Raw genomic sequence first — 19964 nt, 5'->3', positions numbered from 1 at the left:
CCATTAGAAAATTACCAAAGCCTGAACTTAAAAAAAAAAAAAAAAGGTTTCCATGTCCGAGTGTCCATTTAATCCCTGTTGTAGCAACATGCTGTACAATGTTTAACTGTTTTTATCTCCTAGAATGACATGCTCAAAATAGGGACGGCAGGTTTCACCCATTCTGACCTGAGATCAGATTCTAAAAATGTCTATTACATCCTGACAGTTTCATTATTAACCCATTCTGACCTGAGATCAGATTCTAAAAGTGTCTTCGATTTTTCAAAAATAGCAGACCTACAAGCTCGTATCGCGCCACTCGGTGGCGCGATATGAGCTTGTAGATCTGCTATTTTTCAATAGATAAAGCATAACATGATGCTAACACCAAAATGGGTGCCCGTTCAGAATGGGTTAAAGTGGTTCAGACGAGTACTGATGGTGGAGGGAGGGACGTGGAAGAGGATCTGATCTGCCATCATCTTCCACCCCAGCCTATAGATTAAATTAATGCAGGTGCAGAGGGGTTTCTTTCTTTGCAGTATAGTGAAATTATATAAAGAAATTCAAAATAAATGCCGGCACTGGCAGTCTATTCAATCTTCTTAGGTTTCACAGTCATGTATGGGCTATCTTGTTTGGTTGGGGTGTGTGTGTGTTAGGGGGGGGGGGGGGGGGGGGGTATTTCAATCACTTCTTAACGTCGTGGTCCATTGGGTCGCGGAGGGGGGCCACCTGATTAAAGGAAAACAAAGACAGAATAGAATAAGTACAACAGCGTTCAATGGTTGTAATTTCTTATCTCAGCATTCAAACTAGACAAAACTAGAAAAAGTGCCCTTCTGGGCACAGGTCTCCACCAGGAGGATAGGAGTGTGTGTGATGTTTGGCAAAATCTTTAGGAGTAATATAAACATGTTTTTTGCAACAAAAAGGAAAACAAATGCAATAAGAATAGACAACACAGCCATTTGACACAGTCCATTTGTATGTTTTTTGCAACAATGTTCATGTCATGAGGAAAACAAATGCAACTAGAGAGACTGTGTACCAATTTGCGCGATGTTTGGACAAAATCTGTAGGTGTACTGTGCAAAAACTTGTTTTGCACAAAGCGGCCTCCTGGTGGCGCTATAACAGACCGTTCTGGAAATTTTGGGGCAGAGGTTCATCGTTGGCATCCAGGGAGTGTGTGTGCAAAATTTGGCATCGACTGGGTTAACGGTGCCGGAGATTAGCTGCTCACGGACACACACACGGACGGACGGACGGACGGAGTGCAAAACATACTCTCCCCCCATGCCTTCGGCCTGGTGGAGACAACAATTTGGTGTCCAAAATGCGGAAGTGCAAACGAGCGCTCAATGTTAAAGCCCAGATGCACAGGGTTTCCTCGTGATAAATCCACGGGTCCGCCTGCAGTCCCCTCTCTTACCACTATAGGGCCGAGTGCTTCAACGCTGGAGAGCCTCCCTGGGGGCTTGGTGCGAATTCTCCATATTCAGACCACAGCCATCTTGGCCAGCAAGGTGATACTTCCCATGGAGAGCCCATTCATCCAAACAGAAAAGTCCTCTCTAATTATATTAAACAAGGTCAAAATCACCAACATTGCAGCTTGTAGGCTTGAATTATCCTCTTTCAATCTGTAAGGTTTTTGTTTAATAAAAATCCACCGTAGACATTTTATGAGCTACTTCAAGAAATTCCTTGCAGATGATTATTTTCCAAGTATCAAGAGTATGGAAGCGCTCGTTATCAGTAAAGCAACCTCCTGCTGCCTCCTGCATTATGTGCACATTCAAAACAGGTGGTACACATGGGCCGTTGAGTGATAGTCAACGAGCACTCCCAAACTCCAGCACTTCAAAAGAATCATCTGCAAGATATTTGACAGGAAGTAGCTCATAAAATGTCTACAGTGGATTCTTATGAAACAAACACTTTACAGATTGAAAGAGGACAATTCAAGCTTTCCCTACAGCTGCAATGTTGGTGATTTTGACGTTGTTTAATATAATTAGAGAGGACTTTTCTGTTTGGATGAATGGGCTGTCTATGGAAAGTGTCACCTTGCTGGCAAGATGGCTGTACTCTAAGCCTCTCTCCATGGGTCATGGACACTTTCCAGGTGGGCTCATTCGTTGCAATGTAAATATCATGGACTGTTAAATACTGGTTCATTTTTGGAAACAGACCTTCAAAATCTCTTCCAAATCCGTCAACAAGGCCTGCCGTATGCACTGGGAAAATATGTGCGTGACATTTCTTTCTTTAAACAATGGTTTATCATAATAGGAAAACTATTGGTGGAGGTTTGTCTAACCCATGTTATGCTTAGCTGTGATTGGACCGTAGCAGTTTGGGGAGGGGCTTAGCAAAGTTCTATTGCATAAGATGTAATCCTGGGCGCTACGCTCCCTCTGCCAACCTGGGGAGAGCCCCGAACTGAGCTCATGCTTCCTTCAATGCATGAAGAGTGAGCAGGCCGCTTCTTATCACCACAGGGTGAGTTTCTCCAGTAGGACGTAGCGCGTGGAAGGAACACGTTATTCCAACCAGTTCCCCTCCATCAGGCGCCCTGGCTGACCAGGGGGAGGCAGTATAGAGTATTAGAGACCAGGATTACTTCATGTTTTTTGCGAGGGTACCTACCCTTGGGGACACGGGGAGAGAACATGCAAACTCCACACAGAAGGTCACCAACCTCACCTAGGGTAAGTGCACTGCTGAGGCGGAGGAGAGAACACGCACCCCAGCGCCCACAGCGTCCCCGGTGGGAATCGAACACGAGACATTCTAGCTGTGGACACCGTGTCCCGGTGGCGCAGTTGGTAGCACCGTTGCCTCCACAGCCGTGTTGTGAAATTATCTCGGGGCCACACTCACCTGGATTAGCCAGCAGAGGAGCGTGGGGTCGAAGGCTCTTCAGAGAGGGCGGAGGGCCTCTGATGCCGTGAGGAGCCCGAGGGCCCGGGTGGTACGGCGGAACGTGGTGGGACGGGGGACCGCGTGGCCCCGGCGCCCCGTAGGGGTTGTGTGAAGGCGGAGGGCCACGGGGAGCAGAGGGGCCCCCCTGCTGGGCCGGGGGCCCGTGGGGGGGACCAGAGGCTCGGTGCAAGGACAGCAGTGGAGGTGGTTTTGTTTTAGGGTAGGAGCCTAGAGGGAGAGAGAGAGAGAAACAGACATCGCTTTTCAATAAACAACATTGCTGCGTGGATGATCTGTAGCTGCTAAACTGGTATCTGTTTGGGATGGGGCTATTGTAACCATTAAACACATTCCCTTCTGTTACACTAGGTGGGAGTGCCACTATAGGGAGCCAGTGCCAGTCAAATGCGCGAAATACCAAAGTAGAAGAAGAGATCCTGGGCAACAAAGGAAGCTTTCAGAAGGAATGGACATGGCCACGTGACTGGGCTGCGCCATGACACTTTCATGGATGTTTTCATAGGAGCCAAAACTCAGACCGGAAGTTCAATGAATATACATGGCAGTGAATGGAGCCGGCTGGACCAGCTCATAAACATTATTTCTGAATAATTGAGACCTGTCTTCATATAATCGATTCAGGAAAATAAAAGAAGACATATCACAGGTTGTTTTCTAATCACTTACTTTTCAACTTAGGTCAGTATTTAGAAGGAGTTTTCAGAATCGTCCCAGGCCAAAATGGGTTAATTGTTGACTGCATTTATTTTAAAGATAATTTTTTTATCAAAGGAAATGGGAAAGATTGTTGAACATTAATGCAGGGTGCAGGGTTTGTTTTCCAACCAAATTGTAACACGCTACACTCTATATTTTAAGTGTGATGTCTGTTAACCCATTCTGACCGGGCACCCATTTTGGTGTCGGCATCATGTTATGCTTTAGCTATTGAAAAATAGCAGATCTACAAGCTCATATCGCGCCACCGAGTGGCGCGATACGAGCTTGTAGGTCTGCTACTTTTGAAAGAAAATCGAAGAACGACTGACATTTATAGAATCTGATCTCAGGTCAGAATGGGTTAAGGTAAGTGGTTCCATTTATTCTAACTGACTGTCAATTTGTGAATTGTCATGCATGTGTGAATGCTGTATGGTGAAGCTCAACATGTCAGTCTTCTTTTATAAAGAAATTATTCCATAACATTTATCATAAACATGGAAGTGGGTTCCTCTATTTGAGGGGGGGAAAAAAAGAACAATGTATGATGTCTGACCTGACGAACCCAAGAGAGGAGTGGGCTGAGACGGGGAGTGATCCCCCAAAGCCTCGGCTAGCAAGCCCCCGGATCCACCTCCAGACTGGAGCTGACTCAGCTGAGGGGGCCCTGGCGGTGTGGGCAGGAGGGGAGGAGGCTTCCCCAGGCCTGGAGGTAACATGTTCCCCCTCGCCCCCTCAGCAGTGGAGGCTAAGGGGAAGGAGGGAGGAAGCAGAGCTGAGAGTCAGAAGGGGAGAGATTTAATCTGAAGTTTTTGATTGAATTTGATTGAATATTTTATTAGGCAACATGAATGCAAACGGCACAATGTACAGTCAGGCATTTTTGTCCAAAAAAGGATTTCACCGAACCAAGGCCTTGTTTCCATTCGGGTCCTATCCACTCACACATGACATGAATAATAAGTTAACACAGTAACAGTAAGTGATATAACAATAATAGTTTTAAGCAACATATACATTTCCTCTAAACATGAAATATACAGTATGCACAGGTTGGGGCCGAAGGTTAATCGGAAGGGGATTATTCGCACAAAGAGGCTGGGGCGATCACCTCCTCTTCCTTTGACCTGCTGACAGGTGAATTTTTAGGCCTGTCTTGAAGGAAGCCAGTGATTTGTTTGTTTTGAGCGATGGGGGGAGGGCATTCCACACCTGGGGAGCAGTGCTTTGGAAGGTGAATTTGCCCATATTTGTTTTATAAATGGGTGGCAGTGGCACCAGATCGTTGTTCACGCGAAAGCATCAGCAGAGGGATAAAAGAGGAAAACCTCAGTTAAGTGTTTATTTTGATTTATGCTCAGGCCCACGGTCAACTCAACATTTTAAATCACAAAATGCCAAATATCGTGTATGCAACATCCAATCATCCACAAATTGGAATTCTATGTTAGGGGAGGTTATGGAGCGCACCTCCATAAGCAGTGAAGAAGTGAATTCTATGTTAGGGGAGGTTATGGAGCGCACCTCCATAAGCAGTGAAGAAGTTAATTCTATGTTAGGGGAGGTTATGGAGCGCACCTCCATAAGCAGTGAAGAAGTGAATTCTATGTTAGGGGAGGTTATGGAGCGCACCTCCATAAGCAGTGAAGAAGTGAATTCTATGTTAGGGGAGGTTATGGAGCGCACCTCCATAAGCAGTGAAGAAGTTAATTCTATGTTAGGGGAGGTTATGGAGCGCACCTCCATAAGCAGTGAAGAAGTTAATTCTATGTTAGGGGAGGTTATGGAGCGCACCTCCATAAGCAGTGAAGAAGTGAATTCTATGTTAGGGGAGGTTATGGAGCGCACCTCCATAAGCAGTGAAGAAGTTAATTCTATGTTAGGGGAGGTTATAGAGCGCACCTCCATAAGCAGTGAAGAAGTTAATTCTATGTTAGGGGAGGTTATGGAGCGCACCTCCATAAGCAGTGAAGAAGTTCATTCTATGTTAGGGGAGGCTATACTGTAGTGTAGAGCAGTGTTTCCCAACCTGTGTGTCGCGGAGCTTTGGTGCTCCGTTTGATGTGTCCAAGTGCTCCGCGTAATTTGACCGAAATTAAGTTATAGTGTTACTTTCTGTCAAATCAGGCGGCACACTAACTCTCCCCCAAAAGCAATATTATAGCTACTGAGCTGCAGGATTCTTATTGTTGCGTCGTCGATAACAACAACACGGAACAATAGACTCTAACGACCCTCGGCCATTGAAATGTTAATGCTTAGATGCATGCAGAAGACGCTACATTTCGCTCCCTCTAGAAAGACTGGAGCGCGCAGAGCGCATATGCACGTAGACAGCAGACACATACAGTCCTAGGCTACATGTCCCGACCCAAACACGTAAAGTAAACGTGACGTTGTTGTGATTAAACATAATGTGCCACGAAAAATAGATGTCCAAAATAGCCGTCCATAGATGTCCAAACATGATCGCCTCATTCGGCCAACAAAATATATCTCCCTCCCTCCACAGTGACCACAGAAGCGCAGTGATGCCCGATTTATTCTTCGTCGTACACGTGTTATGCTTGCATGCTGAAAATGGCTGATCTACAAGCTCACAACGCGTTGCGGACTCAACGCGTTGTGAGCTTGTCGATCAGCTATTTTCAGCACGTGGAAATAAGCAGGCGGTGAGAACTGAGACCCTTCACAATAAAAGCATGCAGCTTTCACAAGTTGGCCCATAATAATGACAAGGAAAAGGATTAGGTGGAATTTCACATTGTATATGAGCAATTTTTTTTAAACTGAGGCACTGTCTCTGTCCTTTTCTTTCTCTTTTAAGTTATTTGATGAGTGCTGTCATGTGTGTTTTTAAAAGTATATTTACTTTGACTATATTTTTAATATATGTATATTTAATATATATATATGTATATGTATGTGTGTGTATATATATATATATATATACCCCCCCCCCCCCCCCCTAGGTGTTCCCCGAGACTTTTAGGCTATGAAAAGTGTTCCCTGGGACAAAAAAGGTTGGGAAACACTGGTGTAGAGCATGCATGTGAAAGCTACTTCTGACCGGCGGCATGGCATTGGTTCGACCTCCCGTTAGTTCGACCAGTACTAAGCCCATCTCCAACCCTAACCTAAAAATAACCGCAAGCACGTGAGCAGCGCATGTTCACCAACCTTAATGCACTGGGGCAGCCCCCCCCCCCCCCCCCTTCTGACCATAGGCTTGGAAAACCTTTAACTGTACACTGTAGAAACGATTTCCGCGGAGCACCCCTTCTGGGTGCAGTTAAAGTAGGTTTTCATCGGTTGGCCCTTAAAATGTGTGCATTTATGTATGCATGTATGCATTGCGCAAGACGAGAGAGAGAATGCTTGGGAGAAATAACGATGATCGTGGTGCCACCTTGTGCATGATCCTGTCGGGAACGCAGATAGTCGGCGATGGTTCCCAGCTCCTCTGGATACATGTGCACTCCTTCTGCCAGCAGCAGGAGGAGCTGGCGTGTTTCGGAGGGCACCACGTGGCGCTCGACCTTCTCGCGCTCCAGGAAGTCGTCCACCAGCTCCGAGGACCGCGCTGCAATGTCCGCGGGGTCACTGGGAGCGTTCTCCTTGACGCGGCCACGGCCGTACTCGGCCGTGACGAAATCCATGGCTTGGTCCTTGGGCATGTTGCGGTGGACTGGGAGCAGAGTGGTAATGTTAGGATGATGAATTGTTTGTGGTTCAAGGGGACAAATATAAAAGCGCACAAAATAACGTCACATTTGTGTCACATTGTATTATTTGGAGATGGCATTTCTTTTGCAGTGATGATGAACTGGTGTTTGCAAATTGATAATGGCATTGTAGAGTATTGCAATTGTAAAGTGTTTTCTTTCGTGACTGATGAACTGGTATTTGTAATAAAATATTTTGTGGGCATGGTATATGGTGTATTACTTTATTGTTATTTTTAAGTGGGATGTTGTGTGATGTAGTGCAAATTATTATTTTTCATGTTTTTGAGTGGTGCAACCACTCCAATAGACAGCTTTGTGTGTCCCTGGGTCCCTGGCTGGCTGTGTCAGAGCACGAAAATAGCATTTAGTTGGTTTTCACAACCAAGTGTCATTGTTGCGCAGCCTAACACACACACACACACACACACACACACTAACTGTATATATATGATGATTTTGGGTGTGACAGTATGGTCATTTCTCAACCATTTCGGACGTGGGGCAGCTCGCCGGAACCGGGCCAGCCCCCTGGGCGCGTTCCTGTGGGTCTGGAACTTACGGGGACCCCCACACAGAGTTTCACCACTCACGTCACACGGGTGTGATTTTTTTTTAAACTCATTTACTGCCAAGAATATTTCACCAAAAGCCGTCCATGTAATTTTACTCACCTTAGATAATGTCTTTGTACAGTAATGTCATGTCATGTTATGTCATGTAATGTTTATTTATATATGTACATTTGGATGAAAGTGTTGGTGAAAAACATTTTAAATGTATTGTTAAATTATTTAACGTTGACATTTATTAATTTATATTTTACGTTGTGTGTAACCACACCGAATTCAAGTGGTATATAAAGTGATGATAAACAAAGGATTATTCATATTAAAAACACCATGGGCATATTATTGAATCTTGGGCATAATTCATTGGGGAAATAATTTAGAGCGACTGATTAATTTCCACACGCAAAATAAATTGGTTTGGGAAATGAGCGCAATGCCATTAGAAAGCAGTTCATTAAGGCTATACAAGATTTTATCTGTTGAACGTAACTCCTCTTAAGTTAACAATATCTGATTTGACAGTGATACGCAAATGTGTGCATTTATTTTCTTTTTTTATTCAAAGGAAATGGGAAAGATTGTTGAACATTAATCATATATGTTGGTCCAGGTTTTGCGCCCACATCAGCGATTGTTCTCGTTTTCTTCTGATCCAAATCCACCCAAATTGTAGCACGCTACAATCTATTAAAAAGGCCAACTTTAGTTGTTTTTTTTCAACCAAGGTTCATGTTTTAGGTTGTTATTAGAGAAAGTAAAAGATGAGTAATTGTTTTTTCATTTGCTGCTTTCTTTCGTTTTAGCGATTTTAGCTATTTTTGACAGGGGGGTGGGGGCATTCGAACATGGTCCTAAATATGTATTTTGTTTTACAAATAAATATGGTGATTTATTTTTATATTATTTACTATAGTCCTACTAGACCCCAACAAATTATATCTGGCCACAAAAGATCACATGATCTATTGAATGTAACAAATTTGACATATTGAGTCGACGACACACAGTATGGCAACCCCCGCCTCTACCTTCACATTCAGTAGATCCTGTGATCTTTTGTGGCCAGATGCAATTTCCTGGAGTAGGACTATAGTAAATATTAATAAATTAATCGCCGTAAAACTTAGCAAAAAAGGACGTATTTAGCCCCATGTTCAAATGCCCCAGTCCGTCAAAAATATCTAAACTGTATGATTTGTAATCTGTGATTACTTCCTTCCAAATAGACCAAACTAAAATACATTAGTGTGAATAGAGAAAATGTGACCAGTATTTTTTTATTTGTAGTACGTCTGCTTTCAGTTTTTAAGAGCCAAGTCATAGAAGAATAGGGGTTTTTTGTTATTTGTGGGGGGGAGAGAGGGGACTTACTTTTGAGGGATTCTGAGAATATGATAACAGTGCAGGAGGACAGAGATACATTTGTCTGCTCGACCAGAATACAAAACGGGGAGCCGTCTGCTCGGACGTCCTGCAGGGCCCGCGTCAGGCCCGACTCCGCCTGAAGGTAGAGCATTTCCACAGACAGGCCGCGCTCCTGCAAACACAGCCCTAGCGATTTGGGGTAATCCCTTTGAGAGGAAGAAAAACACTTTGTTAAACTTACTTGGCATAGAACTTGGTGAGTAACTGGACCGTTTGTTGCATGTCTTTTGGTTTCGCCGTCGTCTTCGTGAACTCCCAAAGAACTCAAGAGATTTATATTGTGTGTGTGTGGTAGATTCTGTCATATATACAGTATGATGATGACACCAGCAGACCAGTCTGGTTTTCATATCAATTATGAGGGTTTAATGCTGCGAGATGTACTGTATTTAGACAGAACCTTTTCTGAAACAGGAATTCAATAGGTTTTGAAAATATTTTGTGTTGCCAGGAAAAATGACAAGCCTTAACACTTAGCCTGCTAGCATTTGTTGAAAAATTAGGATCTAGTTCACGCCAGCATTTTTGCCAGTTGAGCTCTTATTTTGAAAAGCCACATTTCCAGACTTCCGGAAGTGAGCTTAAGCTAGTAAGTTGAACAGGTCCAGGACGACTGTTGTTTACAAGATGGGTCGATGCCGGGGCTCCGGAGGAGGCCCCATCGTCGGCTCTTCAAAGAAACGTTGTTTTGACCAAAAATGCCATCTGGGACAAGGAATAGGAGACACAGGCGATTGAAAGAAAACAGATAGAATGGAGTATTATGGTGCCGATGATCCAAGACGGGCGACCCTGTGACAACAGCTAGCTACCCGATGCTAACGTAAGTAGCATTATGGCTTGATCGAATGCACTACGGCAATGGCGTTAAGCGTAGTATCGAGAAATAGGCTTCAATTGACCTAGATCTACGGCAATGGCACGGAATCTGTTCATTATCAGACAGGATATGCATTAATTTGTTCAACATTACGCTGTATGCATAATTTTGGAAGATTTGTGAAAACAATGGTTTACCTGGCTGAGGCATAAAGCACAGCATCTCTAGATATATAATTTAACATTATATTATACTGGCCATTACAGAGATGTGAAAATTCAGAGCAAGAACCTCATCCGAGGCCAACAAATCTTTGTGCAGTGTCTGTTTATTACATGATTCCCACTCTTTTTTTAATTAGCAATGTTCCAAAACTTCATGACAAGAGTTTAAACTTGTCTGGCCTGGGCCATGCAACTCAACTCAAAATGTTTTTCTCCACAACTTATCATTTTACACAACTTTTCAAGGCATCAAAGATGTTTCTTGTTTTTGTATTCAATTATCTAGTTTTCCAGCGGGTGGGAACTGGGAACCATGTTATTAGATCTAATTATCCTACATTACTGAAGAAAGGAGAAAAAAAGCATCACTGCTACAATTATTCATCCCAGTGTTGCTGTGGTGAAGTCATTGTCATTCCAATGTCATAACATAAGACTTTACTATGGCTCTCTCTTCCTTCTATGACAAATAATATTTGCATCTGAGTATGAACAGTAATGAAATGTAAGTTTAAAAATATTTCAATTATAGAATTTATTTATTTTTTTAAGATTTTTTGCGGCTTACGCCTTTTATTGATTTTTGAAGGGACAGACAGTAGGCTGACAGGAAACGGGAGAGAGATGGGGGGATGACATGCAGTAAAGGCCGTGTCGGGTCCGGGAGTCGAACCCGCGGCACACTGCGACTGGATTACCAGTCCGGTGCCCAGACCGTTACGCTACGGCCTGGGCCAATTATAGCACACTTGCAAGGAAAATTACATTTCCCTTTGTGTAACTAACTTGGCTTATATGAGTTTGTCATGACATTGGGAACCATTAGTCATCTTTGCAGTGCTTTATCATTGAGATAGTGAACCCTGGCCTAATAAAAATAAAGTTCAAATATTCTTACAGTAACAGTCAAGTTAAATAAAGGGGTCTTTAACTTGAGTAACCATACGTTTCTATTAAACAGTGACAACGTCAGTGAGGGAATGTTTTGATACAGTCCTGAACATTACCACACTAAAACATGAATAAACTAAACCGTACAGTTCCACATTCAACAATCTTATTCTTAACACATTTTTGAAGTCTTGTCGATTTTCACATCAGTCATAATGTGGAGGAAGGTTAGTGTAGAGGTAAGTGGGGGGAGTATGCATTTCCCCACTCCATAGTTAGATATACAAAATCTAGTTCACCCAGTCAATAACTTCATTGACAAAATGCTTATCAACTCTTAAATGTCACACACACACTGGGAGCTTTTATTTTGTATGATTAATTTGCATTTATTTTAACTGTCTTGAGTACAAACATACACACAGACAGAATGCAAATAATATGCCATTTTAAACCATTTTCGAAAACCTGTTAAATTTGATTTTCGGATAATTATTTATTACTCCTGGTGTGTTAGACCCTCTATTCTGACTGGACATAAGACACATTTTCTATCTATACAATAGGTATGTTGTAATGTTTATGAAAGGGTACACAATATTTATTGAATTGGGACGATAACGTTTATATGATTACTTTACTAGGGGTGCTCATATCAGGTTTGGGGTCCGATCCCAATCACTAATGTTTAGCCTCACAATCAGCAGTTACCGATCTTGGGCATTTATTTTCATTTTAAAACGGCACCTGTGTACTGTATGTGTGAAGGGGAGGGGCATGTTGCAAAACTGGGAAGCAATATTATACAACTACTATACGGTGCAATACTACTTAAACAGTGCAGCTCAGACGGATCCGATTTGGAGATCGGGCAAATTGCCACTCATGAACGAGTCATTTGAAGTGAAAATCAGCCCATTTAAATGTGTGGCCAATCAAGCAAACAGAACCTCTAAATTACAGCTTGTTTGTTAAATTATAGTTTGGTACAATGTCATTTCAGAGTTCAGGATTGTTTGATGTTTTCTTAAGTAACTGGGGCGACCGGATGAACTGTGAGGTTCCCAGTTCGTTCCCGGGCTACCCCGGAGTTAGTCGATACCTTGCATGGTTTCCTCCGCCATCGGTGTGTGAATGGAATGCACGCTTTGGATAAAAAGCACTATATGAATGCACCATGTACCATTTATTTACCATGATGTAACTGATATGGCAAGGTTGAGTTTCAGCCTTTCTCAAACTTAAGCTGCATTTGAAAGATCCTGCCTAACAAGTTGTCGTGACTGAAGATGCTGATTGCGTTACCATAGCTACCTCTTTGTATAATCTTGCGGCCAAGTGCAAAGAATGTGCTATGTTTCAGTTCGTATCAGTTCAGTGAGCCGTTATGGTAGGTTGTGTTCTGTATAGGTTTCTTAGTTGTTATGTTGGTTGTTCTTGATGTTGTGTTGTTGTTTGTTTTTAGAGGACCACAATGAAAATACAACTTAGAGCATTATTGTTTTTTTATCCTCTATGATATTGTGTGCTGATGTGCCCTTGCTTTTTATTAACTAGATAAATTAAATCAGTCAATCAGGTCATTGTGACAAAGAATGATATTCTTTGTCAAAGAAAAAAAACAAACATTTGCGGTCTTGGCAATTCATATTAAAAGTGATTGATGGAGAGATCCAACTACTGCATTAAATAAACATTACACTAGCAAGAAGAAAAACATGGAGGGAACATGAGTGTGCCATGTTATGCATTACGGTTGACTAGTACTAACTAGCATGTGGCAGACGTCAGTGGTGTGACCTATTGTTCATGTCAACAGGGAGGGCATATCATACCAGGACTATCTGAAAACAAAACTCGTTTGGAAACATAAAACCCTTGCCTAAAGTTCTGTATGTGAGCCGGTAATCTATGAGAACAATAGTTTCAAATTTCCCCAAGTTACCTAAAAAAAAAATGCCCCTGTTCATATAACCAATCTCTGATCCGTCCTAAGCCACAGTAAAAATACCAAACCAAACCAAGTACAAAATGTTCATGGCTGTTCCAAAGAAATGGAAAAATGTGGACCAAGCATCGCTCCATGTGGTGCAAAACTGGCAGCTGACAAACCAAAGTACTTACGTGCTCCCGCTGGAGACAGAAAGCACCACGCAGTCCGCTGGCTTCCTCTGCTCCTGCACCTGCCTGTAGAACTTCTGGTACAGGGACACGCGCTGTGATAACGACTTCATTTCAACCTCTGGAACAAAGCAGCACATTGGGGAGCACACATTAGTAAGTATACACTACACACAGCCCTGACATTTAAGCAACGTGCACATCGCCGCTGCCCAGACAGATTTTGGGTTTGCTTGAATAGCATAGCAAAACAGAAGCACCCCGGAGCTGTAGTGGAGATTTTAGATACATTGGCCCTCATTTATCAAAGTGGTGAAGCCCAAAAAAAACTGCCGTACGGCGAGATCACCACAAATATCGGCAAGATTATCTGTCCTAATGGTGGCATAAAGTGAGAACAGGCTAATGAATGTGAAATAACTGAACACTATCTTTGCCTAGAACTATTAGGGGAAATAAAACAGGTCAGTCTGTTCATAACCTCTCTTATACCAAGTGTAAGAGAAGGACCCTGTTGGTTCCTTCAATTTACCAGTGCTCCATAGAGAAGAACGGCAGTCAACTGAAATGATCAATAAAGCAGTCGACAGAAATGATCAATAAAGACACACAGCCTGGTGAGCGAAAGAAGCACTCTTACTCTGTTCCAAGACACAGAACAAAATTCACAGTACGTTAGATTTTTATTTTAAATGAGAGATCCGGGCTGATCAATTCCATGTGAGGTCAAAAGATGTTGGCATAATAAAGGCTGTGCCCTCTTTTTACACTTTGAGTGCAGCCCTGGATGTCCCATTTTTTACCTGTTGTGATTTGGTCTGATCCAGTAGCACCTTTTACAATTTTAACTTTACAGAGTTGTGCGTCTCCGGCAGTGTTGCATTGGTCATTGCACGCAGGCAGTACCGCGCCGTCCCTCCGAAGATTTTTCAGGAGCACGCACAAACACGCATCAATCACAAACCAGTCACTAATTTCACACTTCAAAAACGTTTACAAAGGCTGCAGTGTCACACCAGCATGCGGATCTATGGCATGTGACATATGTCTTTGAATAGCAATGAGCATAGATGCATATCAACAGCCCATTGTGTGACCCGTCACCTGTAATGTAGGTGTTAAGCGACGTGCGTGTGGCGTGTTTAAAATAGCGTGGTACCATAGATAAAAACAAACTGGTCTCCGGTGAGCACCTGGTTGTCTCATTCTCTATGCATTCGCAGTATGTTATTCTTGTTTTTGGACAGACCTGATATTGTGCTATTTATAGTACCCCCAAAAATTCCCAAACCAGATCTGGCACAGAGATTATGAAATACTATAAAGTTTGGCTGTTACTTGAACAAAGAAGTTTGTTGTGATAAAGTATAGCCCTAAGCCACAGTGAAATACCAAACAAAATGTTCATGGCTGTTCAAAAGTAATGGAAAAATGTGGATCTGTCACAGAGACATGCCAAGCCACAGAGATACTAAACAAGTGTTTGGCTGCCTGTTACTGATAAGTAACTGCCATGTACTCCCTGGCAACAGGTTCAATTGTACGTGGTGAACACCTTCATTCATTGTGTCCTTTAGAAATTAATGCCGAAACGACTGTTTGAACCACAGATTTTTTGTATGCTATTACAGTACAACTAATGCAAGATAATATCTTAGAAATACCAGAACAGGGCTGTCTTCATTCAAGGTCACTCTGTAGCTCGAATTCTAATACCCCTGAGAGGTTCTGCATTATTGACCATACCATCGCAGATTCGCATTGTCATTAGGGTTGGGTGACGATACGAATACATCGTCAATCGCGAATATACGAATCCAATCGCCGAATATTTTTATTAGGCGATTCTTCGGGACGATTTAGCCCAATTAACCTGTAAAGTGTGAGCAGCATGTGAATCAATTTGGGCCAGCAAGCGGCCGGGTGGAAATCCCCTCCTCCCGTTATAATGGTATGCTCCCACAGTCCGACTCCCCGCACTCAGCAGTCAGCAGCATCGGGGAACGGCACTAACGGCAGCCGTAAGAGCCGAGGGAGGCTGTAGCCTACATGTTGTTTAAGCTCCGGAGTCCAGACCCATGCAGTTTAATAATATACAGTCACAACAGAATGCACACTGCTGTCTCGTGTCTCATCACAATCCCAATGCGCCACCCGTGAAGTCGGGGGAAAAAAATAAAAAACAGGCTGGTAGTGTTAGTATAGATGAAGTTAGTTCAGTGTGTTGAAACAGTAGCTACACGCTAAGCTAAGCTAACGATCCCCGAGCCTATACTGTATAGGCTCGGGCAACGTTAGCTTAGCGCTTAGCTTAGAGTTAGCGCCCCTCTGAGCCTGTGCTCAAGACTTCTCCACTGTATAGGCTCGGGGATCATCAACGTGAACGAACCCCGACACCAGCGCTGCAAAAATGGACAGATCTACAAGCTCTCAACGCGTAGCGAACGGCACTGCAAAAACAGGCAGGACGCAATGCCTTGAGAGCCTGTGGATCAGCCCGGCCGCAGGAGCTTGTGGGCTCCGCTTCGAGCCTCCGACAGACCGGTGCGCGGAGGCAAGGGAGCAAGTTACCCTGGCTGCGCAGCAGAAACAGACTGATCTACAAGCTCTCAACGCCTAGCGAACGGAGCTGCAAAAACAGGCAGCTTAAGAGCTTGTAGATCTGAGCTGTTCTCACTTTACTTTTATGACACGAATACATCGTCAATCGCCGATTCTTGGTCAGACGATGGGCGGTTGAAAAAAATTGGCATATCGCCCAACCTTAATTGTCATGCATCCGATTTTGTACTGTACAATGAATGTACATGACGACACAGGTAGGCGACGGGCGTGTCCAAATGTATTGTTTGCTAATGTTTTTTGTAACAGACTCGATCTTGCCAGGATGTTTAACTGACATACAGCATTGTCTGAGGATTACGGTGCATTTAACAATGTACAGCCTGTAGCCCAACAACATGTTAAGGCATTACAGTATATTTTGGATTGAAAAGGATTCATTTCCCCAACCGTCCTTCCTCTTCGATGTCTCCCTTTTGACTGTCTAGACAGGCACGCCCCAAAGTTTATAGTGCAGCCACACCCGGCAACCTGCGAAAACTATAGAGTTCTCAACAGGCCCGAAACTTAAGGCCTACCGAGGCCCTCATCAAACCCTGCACACTCAAGACACTGCCCCCGCTGCCACCCTTAGATCTCCATATATGGAGCCGACCCGTTCTGACATTCCATATGTTGATCTGACCTTAGCCCTACAAATATAAAGTACTCACTTTTTATCCCACGGGTGTTAGTTAGCTGCTGCTCCAGCGATTAGAATTGCTGCATCCCGCGTTGTTTAATAAAAAGCATTTTTATCCGAGCGCCCCGGCTACTTTTTCCAAACGGGGTTCGTTTGGGAAATCCACAGTTGCACACCGGGAGCGCACTCGCCTATTAGTCTGTATTGGCAGGGCGGTCAGCGTACCTATATCGAACACACAGAGTGCCACCCTCCTCCCGACCGATAGGGGCGCGTAGTTGAAAGCCAATGGCAAAATAACAGCTCGGATAAAAATGCTTTTTATTAAACAACGCGGGATGCAGCAATTCTAATCGCTGGAGCAGCAACTAACTAACACCTGTGGGACAAATTGTGAGTACTTTATATTTGTAATCCGAATGTTTATATATACGGATTATTTGTAAATGTAGCGAGTGCAAAAAACAGGGTGCAGTTACGCCTTGACTCTCGTATGAATACGAGAGTCAAGAACCAGGGCTAATCTGACCTTAGCTCTGTTCCATAGCCTTAATCTGACCTCATCAAACCCTGTAGACTCAAGATATACTCCATATATGGCCAGTACAGAATTCATTCCATATGTTGATCTGACCCCCCATGCCAAAGCGCCAGCGCTTGCCCAGCAGTCTGCCGTCACCCAGGCGGATGCGTGCACGCGACCTCGGGGAGTCTTCCTGGTTAGTTTAACCTCAATTTCAATGAGGGTACTACTACTGTAAGCAAAATAAGCATAAGCATAATCCTTCAAAAGGCTGATTGGCTCAGTTGGACGGCAATAAATGAACCTAACCTTAATATGAAATTCAATCATCAGACTATCAATAGATTTTTTTTTTTTTTTTTAATAAACTCACCATTTTGTTGATGTTGGTAACCCTCATACTGCATGTTACCAGAATAGTCATGTTGTTGTGAGTCCACCTCTTCATAACTGAAATGGCAGAAAAATAACGGCATATTTAGATTTTCCATTGTGTTTCCTAGAAAGTGTGTTTGTGTGTGCGAGTCCAATCCCCATAATGATAAGGTTCCAGCTTCAAATAGCAGGTTTAAAGTGCTCATGCGGCCTGCATAGTCGCTTCTTTTGGGCTTGTTTTCCTAGACCTGCGTGAACTCTGAGCAGTGTCTCCCTCCTATTCTCTTTTGGGGAAGGATTTTAAAACGTTATTGTGTTGACACAAATGTGCCGTTACCCAAATCACAAGTAATACAATGTCACCTGTTATGAGCCATTTGATTGTGTGTAAACGCTTTGACCACATCCAAAAGCACATCCTTAAGCTAACTGGTCCTTGAGGAGGTTCCAGAATCCAGGTGGCCCCCCGCTAAATAGAGAGTTGGTAACCAAATGGACCCATCTTTAACTCTCGAGTGTAAATTGAGACCAAATGGGTCAAACCGTCAATGTTGTTTTATTTGACACTCTCAAGAGTTACATTATGGTTAGAAATCTGCATTGCTTAATTCACAAGGAGTCTACACAATTAGAGAATGTAGAATTGTTATTTTGATCAACGTTTGCCTGTAACATATGGTACCAAAATGGAATTGTGGACAAAATCTTATCCAACGACAACCAAAACTTATTCTCTAGTTTTGTGTCCGAGGGTATTGGTGGCCCGTGGCTTAAGAGCCGAATAAACAAGGGACCTTCACATGAAAAGGGTTGAAAACCACCATTGAATATGAAAAGGTACCTCTCTTGTGTGTTGTCTCGTTCCTCTGGTTTGGGGTAGGGAGCTGGTCTCCTGAACGCCCGGTGGGGCTGGGGGCCGCTGCACAAAAACAACACACATCACATCAGCGCTATTGTGTATAGCTTTTAGACCCTTTCCACACGATTCGTTGCCGAATGGTTAATACTTAATACACCACACCATGCAATTCAAAAATAAATATAGATATACACTGTGTTATTATATTCATCCACACGATGCTGCTGGACCGGTGGCTAACGTTAGCATTATGTCCACCATGCTAAAAACCCCCGGCCTTTCATTCAAGGAAAGCCCTCCGTTTTCTTTACCTTCCATTCGGGTTGGACGGAGGCCGCCTGCCGCCACCGGACGACTTTGCCCAAGACGCCATCAGACTTGTTGGTAAACCAACTTCAGAGGAAATCCACTCGTTCATTCAACAGAGAATTCCTGCTGGGGGTTTGCCTTCTGTGTTTTGAATCTCACTGTGTAGAAACTGTCTGCTTCAGTCAGTAACCAGCCCCTGCAGGCACTGTCCAAGCGGTGTTGCCAGATTCTGCGACAGGTCTACGAAAACAAGCTTAACAAAACATTGAAAAATCGTCTGAAGAAATGTAAAGCAGTGGTTCTCATGTCTGCTTCAGATCACCCCCGTACTCTTTTCATCCATGGCACCCCTGGGCTGAATTACATTGTCATTTACTGTAACCCTGATCCATGTCACGGACACACACACACACACACACACACACACACACACACACACACACACACACACACACACACACACACACACACACACACACACTTTGACTATGCAGCCACCTCTTTGTACCACAGCACCTCAAAGGCCCTTAAAACAAGGCTCCAGACCTCCCAAAACAAACTGGTCAGGCTCCTACTTGGCCTCACCCCCCGAACCCACCTCACCCCTGCCCACTTTGACAGGCTGGGATGGCTTAGGGTCGACGACAGAGTACAGCATCTTGCAATGGGTCTGGTCCACAAGATTCGATACACCACCAAGATACCCATGTACCTGTCTAAATACTTCCTTAATGTAAACGAAGTCCACACCCACAACACCAGAGGGAGTGCAACAAACCATGTACAACCCAGATTCGGCACAAACAAGGGACTAAATTCTTTTCGCTCCTATGCCACCAAAATGTGGAACGCCCTACCAACAGTCATTAAGACATGTGAATCCCTTGACTCCTTCAAAACCGCTCTCAAAGGGCACCTACGGATGGCTGCAATTCGAAACTGGCCTCTGTAAAATCTGAATCCCCCCCCCCCAATTTTACCTCACTGTATATTGTATCTTTTCCCTTTTTTGCTTGCCATATGATGAATTCCTGTTCTGTACTTTAGCTACATAGAAATGTCTATTTGTATGTCTCTAAATGTTTGTATGTCTTTAAATGTTTTGATGAATTGAACAATGTGGACCCTCTTGTAAACAAGTGTAATGCTTAATTGGGTCGTCCACTCACAGTTGACAGTCTTTGTATTGAGTTTGTGCTTAAAATGTACTGTAAATTCTACAAACTGTTAATAAATATTTCAA

The 19964-nt window shown here is 43.5% G+C and overlaps 1 protein-coding gene across 1 annotated transcript; it reads right to left on the bottom strand.

The window, feature by feature from the left end:
- Nucleotides 1–419: 419 nt before the first annotated feature.
- On the bottom strand, nucleotides 420–18934 carry LOC310857042 (uncharacterized protein). Its single transcript, XM_083762638.1, has 9 exons — nucleotides 18724–18934; nucleotides 18395–18472; nucleotides 17552–17628; nucleotides 13415–13532; nucleotides 9302–9501; nucleotides 7043–7321; nucleotides 4190–4381; nucleotides 2872–3141; nucleotides 420–717 (listed from the first exon to the last, which is right to left on the bottom strand). Exons 1-9 carry the CDS (start codon nucleotides 18828–18830, stop codon nucleotides 680–682), a joined length of 1359 nt encoding a protein of 452 aa, XP_083618764.1. The 5' UTR covers nucleotides 18831–18934; the 3' UTR covers nucleotides 420–679.
- Nucleotides 18935–19964: the final 1030 nt, after the last annotated feature.

The sequence above is a fragment of the Protomyctophum parallelum genome (assembly GCF_964188405.1).
Source record: "Protomyctophum parallelum genome assembly, chromosome: 4".
Lineage (NCBI taxonomy): Eukaryota > Metazoa > Chordata > Actinopteri > Myctophiformes > Myctophidae > Protomyctophum > Protomyctophum parallelum.
The sequence above is the reverse complement of the archived record's forward strand: the minus strand, read 5'-3'. Positions and strand labels throughout refer to the sequence as shown.